The sequence below is a fragment of the Juglans regia genome, unplaced genomic scaffold (genome assembly GCF_001411555.2).
Source record: "Juglans regia cultivar Chandler unplaced genomic scaffold, Walnut 2.0 Scaffold_676, whole genome shotgun sequence".
NCBI lineage: Eukaryota > Viridiplantae > Streptophyta > Magnoliopsida > Fagales > Juglandaceae > Juglans > Juglans regia.
In genome coordinates this window covers 1-9,567 of record NW_023361622.1, presented here as the reverse complement: position 1 = coordinate 9,567, position 9,567 = coordinate 1, and the positions used below count along the sequence as shown (strand labels likewise).

Below are 9,567 nucleotides of genomic sequence, written 5' to 3'. Positions count from 1 at the left end.
ACATTCTGACAAAACAAACTCAAAATCAACAAACAAAGAGAAGAAAACATACCACAGATGAAGACGACGGCACGGGGATCTAACCCATAAAAAATACTCCTCAAACATTCTCATCAGAACAAACTCAAAATCAACAAAGAGAGAACAAAACAAACAGAGAGAAGAAAGCATACCAAGGATGAAGACGACAGCACGAGGATGAAGAAAACAAACAGAGAGGGTTTCGGCATCTCAGAAAAGAAAAAGAAACGGATGAGGAAATCGGGAAAATCTTTGAGGCCGACGGCGAGACACTTCGTGGTCACTGGTAGGGAGTGAAGAATGAAAGAGAGATACGGCGGCTGCTAGGGTTTCGCGTGATAGAGAGAGAGAGAGAGGTTGGGGGAGTGATGAGCGACGAAATCAAGACGAGTCTGAAGAATATTTTTTCTCATTTATACAAACTCGGGTACCGGCTTGAATTCGGATTTCATACCCGGATCCGGGCAGGCTATATTCGGTTTTCACCATGCGGGTTTCGGCCCGGATTTGATCCGGTCTGAAATCCGTAACCAGAATTTGGATAACCGGGTTCCGGACCGGGTTGGAAAAAAATCCGGCCCAGATGAACAGTCTTAGCTGGCATGTGTACTTATTATCACATGGTCTATTGTTTCTAACAGATGATGTGTCGTTAATTGTTGTAAATTGTTTAATCTTTGAATTAATTTTGTAAGAAAAATATTAAATGTATTTAAAAAAAATATAAAAAATTTGTGTGTAAAATCTTAAAATTTAAAATTTAAAAAAAACATAATAAAATAAGTTTTATAAATAAAAATATAAGTAAAACAGTAAAGTAAACAGATATATCAAATTGAAAATTATCAACGCTCATTTCGCAAGCTTTGAAAAATCGAGTGGAAACCTCTGTTCCGTTCCAGCTTGCCAACAAGCAACACGCACATTGCTATCGCCAGCATTCTATGGCAGCTCCTCTGCTTCTAAGGAGCATTCCATACCTCCGCCTCCGACTCCACCACCAGCACCAGGACCAGCACCGGATATCCGGTAGTTTATTCGCGACTCCTTGCCGACTCTGGTGCACTGCTGCCGCACCGACTGGGTCCCACGAGAATTTATCTCCTACGGACAGCGCCACCGTAGATTGGAGCGCCGCGGACCTTCCCAAGAACGCTCGGTGCGAGGACACCGACTACCGCAAGTGGAAAGTCGAGATCCTCAGAGACATCGAACCCATTACTTCTCTCGCCAAAGATATTCTCCACTCCGGCAGGTCTTTCTCTCTCTCTCTCTCTCTGCTTGCTCGCAAATACGCCCCAAAACTTGGTAGTGTAATATTTTCTGTTATTGCGTTGGTTGCGGAGAAAATGTAGGAAAAGAGACGAAAGTAAGGTTGCGTTTGTACGGAAGACAGAAAGACTATCTCAATCACATGAGATACTCTCCATCTAAACCCGCACAATTTATTTCAACTGAAATAACCTTAGCTCAGCATTTAATTGAAGAGACTTTTATTTGTAAAACATATAAATAAAATAATTATTCTATCACAAAAACAACAAATCAATAATTGATGAGATAATTGTTAAACGTATTTAACCTACTTTATTCATCCAAATACATCTCAAGGACACTCACAAAATCCACTCAAATATCTTAATTCACTATTATTCAAGATAAATTCAAATAATTTGAGATACTCTTACCATCCAAACGTAACACTTATACCAAGGGTCCAAGTGAGTAATGTTATTGCCACAGGATATACCTGACTTCAATTTAATTGCTTAGCTTTGAGTTAAATAATAGGAAATAGAGTTTTTTACGTTTTCGAATTCTGTGATATCCCTGCTTTGCGGCAAGTAAACGAAGCATTAAATTATGCTTCTATTTTCTTTTCCATCCCTCATTTGAACTTTGTAGGACCAGCGCTCCTTGTATTTGACCAGTGGTAGCACCTAGACTTGTACCTTGGTAGTGGGAGAGAGTGTTTGGCCAACTTGGTATTAATCATCATGCAGCAATCACGACTGACAAGAACAATCGTAATGTTCAGCTCTAGTTCTGTATCTATCCATCTATCATTTAATTATTTAATTTTGGGATATAGCCGTTACATTTTAAAATTGCTGTAATCTTGTCAATCACTTGTATAGGTTCTGTGGATTAAGCTTCGACAATGATTTTCTCTTCTTTTTCCCTCCCATGTTTCGGCAGTTGGTTGCTGGGTTGTGAGGTATGAGTTTGTAACTTCTCAGTAAGTTCGATATTGGGGGGACTGTTGTGATGGTCTTCACACAAGCACACATGCATGTACAAAAATACGCATGAGGCCAAGCCACACTGGGCCTAATTTTTTTTTTAAATTACATCCCCTTTGCATTATATCAATATTTTGTTCATCCTATTGTTAGATCACTCTCCACGTTTACAGATCACACCAAATTTCTTATCAATTGGTTCCTGGGTTCAGTGTATCATAAAAACCTTAAAAACTGAGCAACTTATAGATGAGATGGTTCGTAATCTCCAAGCATCTTGTATGATGGACGTGATTGGTACCATTTTTTTTTTTGATTGGCACCGGGTGTCCGGAACAACGTCCCGACTAATCCCGATTGGTACCAAAAATTATGACAAAAATTATGACAATGTGCTAGCTAAATGAGTGATGCCACAACGAGTGGTGGAGTTATTGTTGTCTGGTAAGCCGACAAGTAGCTTTAGTATAGAGGTACGGAGGATGGCTCCTCTGTGCTTAATGTGGAGTTTGTTAGCAATATAAATGTAATGCTCGCAACTTTGTTGGAGTTAAAACCCTCTATGCTCAAATTTTTGTATGATTGGACAACCGCCCACAACGACACTCCCTTTCCTTCTTTTGTAGATCTTTTGAATATTCATTCTCTTTCATTTCCTTAATAGGTGTTATCCTTCTTATACTCTCAATGTATTTGGGTTGTGCTGCCACAGTTCTATAATAAAATTTTGTATCTTTACGTAAAAAAGTGATCTTTGAGCAATAAGTATCCTCTTGAGATGTCACTCATAGTTCTCGCATCTCAGAATGGAGTAAAAGGATGGTTAAGTTCATGTGTCTATGTGGGACGACAGCTTCATGGGTAACTAAGGGGATAGAGGATTATTTAGAACTCATCTGTCATGAAGGATTCTTCAGGGAGCTAAGGATGGGTAATGGAGTTCTCATCATTCAACATCATATTAACATAAGGGACAGTTTTCTGCAACTCTCAGATTTCTGGAATGGAAGGAGGAAATGTTTGTTGGTGATCTCGGAAGGTGCAAATGGCATTGGATGGAAAGGTTTTTTGCATTCCATTCGAAGTGTCACTAGGACCAAAGTCGTTGTTTTGAAGCAAGCAAATAGAGGGGAATTTGTTGATGGAAAGATAGTGGAAAGGCCTCCCTTGGTCAAAGGTGCCCCGTACGCCTCGGTGTTGAGGTAATTGGCGGGTAGTTCGGCAGAGAATAGCTCTGCTGCGAAAGGAAAGGGTAAGATACTTGTAGGAGACAAAGGCTATTAGGTGACATTGGGAGAAGTGGAAGGTAAGTATCATGTGTTGCAGGGTGGAATAGTTGCCTCTGTCGGTGTTTGAGGGTGGGAGAAGTGGAGGGGGTCTTGTGGGCTGTCAGAGCTCATTTGATGGGCGTTATGGAGTATGTAAGAGATCTTATGATTAAAGTGGATAAGGGGTTGGACCTGGTCATAGGTTTGGGTGGTGGATCGAAAACGGACGAGGGGAGGGGGGGTAGATCCTACGGGTTTGAAGGCCTCAAGTGCGCCAGCTCAAGGCATCTCGACGAGTCACAGATAGGGTCCTCGGACGTCGGCATCATTGTTCACACTGATATCACTCAAGACATTAGCAGATTGCCGTCTGACTGCCCTCAGTCACCAGTTGCGAATGAGGTTGGTACATTTTTCCAGGGTTCATTTTCAATTGTAGATGGGGGTACTTCCAGGGTTTTGAGTAATTTGGAAGAAGCAGACGAGCCTCTTTCAGGAGATGAAAATGGGGTAACAAGCAGTAAGGTTTGACAAAGTGGCACATAAAGGATCATTGGGGGCTGGAGCACCTACAAGCAATGTCCTTGTCGATGGAACGATGACACCTATGTCGAAGGTGAAGGAACCCTTAATGGTGACAACAACAATATAGCTGTTGAGGAGGTTTGAGATTTGAATGCAGGACATGCCGGGGAGGAAATTATGGGTTTGTCGTTGGTGCCTTGTGAGGAGGAATGTCTAGGGTCGGAAGTGCAATTGGGAATTGTGTCTGGGGATAATGTTGTTCCCCTGGTTTCTCTTCCTCTGATAAACAATATAATGGGTTTACCATCAGATTGGGTTCTGCATAAGGTTAACAAGATTCAACATATTGTGAGGCTTTCATATGGAGGATGTGAAGACCAATTCAAAGCACTACTCACTGCGATTGAGGCGGACCACTCGCTTAAAATCAAATCAAGTTTTAAGAAAAGCAGGGAGTTAAAGCGTCTTTCTTGGCAATCAACTATGATGCTAAGGGAGGTAGCTCAAGTCAAGGGAAGACTAAAGGGAGGGCATTATGAAGACGTCCTCGTAGAGGGAGTTTAGGGTGGAGTATTAGTCTTACGGGAAACAAGGGGTTGGGGAGGTGTGTTCTATTCCAATTCGGGCTTGGTGTATTCCATTGTATTCGGGCTTGGGGTCATTAGGAGCTCTCTAGTATGAGCTAGATGTTTTCTTGTATACGTCCAATGTACTTGGTTACTCCTACTGATATATATATATATATATATATATAATATTTTAACTTATCAAAATAAAAATTTCAAGTTGCTTTACACTAGCATACCACGTGCTGTATACATTTTTACAGAAGAATGTATTGTTTCAAAAGAAAAATATCAGTAAAAGTTAGTAAGGCATGCAAATACATTAAATGAACTGTCATACATGTTCTGAAATCGGAAAAAGTTTGGCTGTTACTATCAAAAGTGAACCTTATACATTCTGAACCCCATGCAATAACTCAAGTTGTAACCATCTAGCCCAGATTAAGATCCCATATATTGGCTTGAAACTCTAGTTCTGATCACGATAGTTTTAATTTGAATTTCTAATTAACATAGGAATTTAAACAAACTATTCATAAATACGGATATGATATAATCTTTGAGTTTAACTTTAAAAAGTACTTGAACTTCTAAGTTATAGTTGATTGAGATTTGAGACCTCTTACAAGAGAAGAATGGCCAGAGTTTTGAAGGCCAGGAACGCTCTTTGGATCTTAGACGTTAATTTTTCCGTACTTTATTCCTATGGGCTTGTGCTATAGCTTTCAATGGGATTAGCTTTCATGATTTTCTCTCATCCATTTCTAGCTCCTAACTTGTAATAGTTCAGATCATGATGGTTTTAATTTGCATTTTCAATTAACATAGGAATTTACACTATAAACTATTGATAATACGGATATGATATAATCTTGGAGTTTAACTTTGAAAAGTACTTGAACTTCTAAGTTATAGTTGATTGAGATTTGAGACCTCTTGCAAGAGAAGAATGGCTAGAGTTTTGAAGGCCAGGAACACTCGTTGGATCTTAGACGTTTCTTTTTCCATACTTTATTCCTATGGGCTTGTGCTACCTGTTTTCAATGGGATTAGGTTTCATGATTTTCTCTCATCCATTTCTAGCTCCTAACTTGTAACTAGCCTACTAGGTATTCTCTTTTGTATACTTCTTGCGTACTTGTGTATGCCTATTCACTTGTTCTAATAAAATTTATTGTACTTATCGAGAGAGAGAGAGAGAGAGAGAGAGAGAGAGAGAGAGAGAGAGAGAGAGAGAGAGAAGAAGAAGAAGAAGAAGACTTCAATCTTATCTTTTAAATAGTTTGCAGGATTTATTTTTTTAATGGTATTTGGGAGCTGTGTCTGATCAAATTTGCTCAATTTATCCATGTATTATATTAACTTTGTACGCCTATCTCCCTCTTTTAACCATAGGGCTCTTGATTTCTGCCTCCCAGATAGTAGGCGAAGCTTATTTGAGCCTGGAAATTTAATTGGGAGTTTCTTTAAGATTGAGAAGGCCTATATCATGTTAATTGGGAGTTTCTTATTATTATTTTATTGGAAATGCAATTTTGGGGAGAAAATAAAAGGGGTGCAAGGTTTCTTCCTTGAAGGCCTATATCATGTTAATTGGGAGTTTCTTATTATTATTTTATTGGAAATGCAATTTTGGGGAGAAAATAAAAGGGGTGCAAGGTTTCTTCCTTGCATATGAAATATCTTGGCCATCGGCCTCCCTTTAGGCACCTTTGTCAAGGGCAAATCTTTAGTAGAATTGAGATGATTGAGCGCCAATTGGTTGGTTGGAAGAGGATCTATTTTTCCAAAGGTGCTAAGATCACTTTGGAGTAACTTAAATAACTTGCCTGTTATTTCTTTCTTGGTATTTTTTTCCCATTAGTGTGGCCAATCTAATAGAGAAGCTACAACAGGGGCTAGGTGAAGAGTTCAAATTTTACCAAGTAAATAAGGCCAACGTGTGCTCTACAATTTTTAATGAGTGGTTTTAGAGTTTGAAATTTGCTTTTGTTTAATGGTGTTGTGGTTCCCATCTGGGGAAATGGCTTTGGCGTTACCAACATAAGCGGAAAACGGTGGGTTTTAAATTTGATTGTGCTTGGGGTGGGCTGCATTCTAATGAGCTACATGGGCTGCAAGAGTTAAAGTTAAGGTTATGGAAGGATATCAAGAGAGGATGAGGGAGTGTTTTGTGGTCATATTAGACTCGAGGTGTAGGGCCTTCAATGAAGTTTACCCAGAAACTTATAGCATTGTGCATGCGTAGTAGGCTTTAGTGGCAGATTTATTTGAGTTCTCAAGTGGCTACCTCAAGGGAAAGTCACTTATTTCCAAAGCAGCTCATCACTGGGAGGTTGATGGCTTGATATAGTTTCTCAATCTCTTTTACTCTCCTAGATTTTGTCTTGGAGATCCAAATAAATTCTTTATGCCTATAACAAGAAAGGGAAGTTCATTGTCCAATATGTCTATAAGGTCTTATGCCTTAAGATAGTAACCCCTTCCCTTGGAGGAATATTTGACAAACAAGGTGCCTCTGAGAGTAGCTTCTTTTGTTTTTTAGCTTGGACAGGCTTGTTAGAGAAGATCCTTATCATGGAAAACTGAAGGAAATATCATATTATTGTGACAATTGGAGCTATATGTGCACAAAAAGTGGATTATTTGTAGATCAACCTTTACTCCATTGTAAGATGCTAGTACCTCGTGGAATTACCTTTCTAGTTGAGTTGTGTTGGCTTCGATTATGCCTATAAGAAAGTAGACATTTTTGCCAATTCTAGGGATTATATAGCAGTTCTCAAATTGCAGTTTGGAAGATGGTCTATATTTGTCCATTGTGATGTATTTGGAGGGAAATAAATGATAGAAATTTTGAGGATCACAAGTGGATGAGGGGGGAGTTCAAGTCTCTTTATCAAAATTTTGTTCCTTTGAACTGCTTTTATGTATTTTAATAGACTGAGTTTCCATGATCTCTTGTCTGTTTTCCTAGTTTTAAATGAGGTGTTCTTTTTGTATACTTCTAGTGTACCTTAGGCTATGTATTTTACTCTCTCTCTTTTTAATAAAACCTTCGATTACTAATAAAAAAAAAGTTTTGAAATTGAGTTGAATCATAGAGTCCTGGAATTAGTGGCAAGTAACTAAAAGCTAATGTGGAGGGGCAGAACTACACAGTCCCCCTTCAGCGGAGGTTGGGATGTTATGCTCATCTAAGCTACAGCTAAGTTGCAAAAATATGAACTTGAATACTGCTAAGTAAGGTACTGATTCAGGTACGATATACTATCATTAATGCATAATGATTTTGAGATCCAACCCATACTTTCAACTATCTAATTGCAAGAGCATGACCCTCTTAAGTTATGTGTCCCTGCAACTAAGCCAGAGCAAGCGCGGAGCCTATTGGCACAACTGGGTCACACCTTGTGTCCAATTCATTGGGGCAGAATCCATAATGTAAACGATCTCTTCATTTTAGCTTTTTAAGTTCCATTTGTATTTTAAACAGTTTTGCCTCCCGGTATTAAAATCCTGGTTCTCCCATCTTCAGAAGTACAAAATTGAGATTTTCAATCACTTTTGCACACAGTGGTGGAGTTTTTGACATGGTGTAGTGCAACACCACCTTGCAATTTGTCTTCAAAACCTTCATTCTGGGTACATGATGTTAGTTCCACCTTGGCCCTAAGGTAGTTTTGCTTTAAGGCTACATCCTCCTAACCAATAAGAATCCATGATTAACCATCTTAACTGACCAAAAAAAAAAAAAAAACCATCTTAACATTGATTGACAAGCTTTTCTTTTCTTCTTTCCATTTTCAGGACTGTGGATAGGAACAAAAATTTTTCAGTCTAAGTCTTACCTTTATGTCTAAATTTTGTTGATGGTAATTCAAAATGCATATAAGGTTGCAACTATCAAGCCATGAAAACTGATAATGCAGAACCTAAGAAATGCTGACCATGCCATAACGCAACATTAGATATGTTGTTGTCCTGTCTATTATCCTTGCCTCATTTAAATTTTCGTATCTGCTGTAAAAGCCATATTGTGAATTTCAATGCTTAGTCTGTGGTCTGTGTATGAAATTGGCTCTGACCCTATGACTGCCTTGCTGTTGCTAGGTACATAGATGGGGAACATCTAACAGCCGAAGATAAGAAAATTGTGGTAGATAAGCTTCTTGCTTATCATCCACATTCTGAAGATAAAATTGGTAGTGGACTTGACTCTATTATGGTAAGCTTTAATTTGCATAATGTCACAGAATTTTTAAGTATATCCACCTAAGCTTGGGTTGTTGAATGGTTACCAACTTGTTCATGAGGCAGGCTTTTTAAAGAGTCGTTGCTCCCTCAAGCATTGTTGGATAACCATAGCCTGAGGAAGGCAAGACAGGTGATTGAATTATGAACTAAGGTATCAGGAAGTTGTACTAAAAACTTGGTGAAAAACAATATTTATTTCTGTTCTCTAGTATTAGTAAAAGTAATAAATTATGCCATCGATCTGTATACCATAAAATCAAAACTATCCACTTTTTGCAATGAAAAAATGAAAATCTAAACCATAAATGTGCTGTCCACCTGATGGCTTAACCCAACCCTCTCTTTCATTGCCAGGGAGGGACATAATGGTGTTATGATTGGGTGTTGTAAGCATTTGGTTGTTGTTTGTCATATATTGGTAGCGTTAACATTTAATAAGGACAAGCTTTTCCATTATATGGGTCATACTTGTTATTTGATTAACTTTGTTCATAACTCATAAATAAATAAATAAATAAATAAATAACCGCAACATGAGATTCATTAAAACTGATTCAAAAAAGAAAGAAAATCCTCCCCAAAATGCATTGGTATTGGGAGTTCCATGCATATATTTATTCTCAGCGTTATTTTGTTGCGTTTACTTCAAAAAGAAAATGGAAAAAGAAAGAAAAGAAAAAAAAGGAG

At 38.4% G+C, this 9,567-nt stretch overlaps 1 protein-coding gene across 1 annotated transcript; it reads left to right on the top strand.

Moving 5' to 3' along the window:
- The first annotated feature begins 871 nt into the window (after positions 1-871).
- LOC118346098 (DNA-directed RNA polymerase V subunit 1-like) lies at positions 872-9,539 on the top strand. Its single transcript, XM_035687109.1, has 3 exons — positions 872-1,276; positions 8,737-8,851; positions 8,944-9,539. The coding sequence occupies exons 1-3, from the start codon at positions 966-968 to the stop codon at positions 8,950-8,952; spliced, it is 435 nt and encodes a 144-aa protein (XP_035543002.1). The 5' UTR covers positions 872-965; the 3' UTR covers positions 8,953-9,539.
- The last annotated feature ends 28 nt before the right edge of the window (positions 9,540-9,567 follow it).

Bases quoted from the DNA above. Each gene is read 5' to 3' on its own strand.
- LOC118346098 (XM_035687109.1), top strand. From the start codon at position 966: ATGGCAGCTCCTCTGCTTCTAAGGAGCATTCCATACCTCCGCCTCCGA. The intron at 1,277-8,736 runs GTCTTTCTCTCT...TGCTGTTGCTAG, and splicing joins GATATTCTCCACTCCGGCAG to GTACATAGATGGGGAACATC.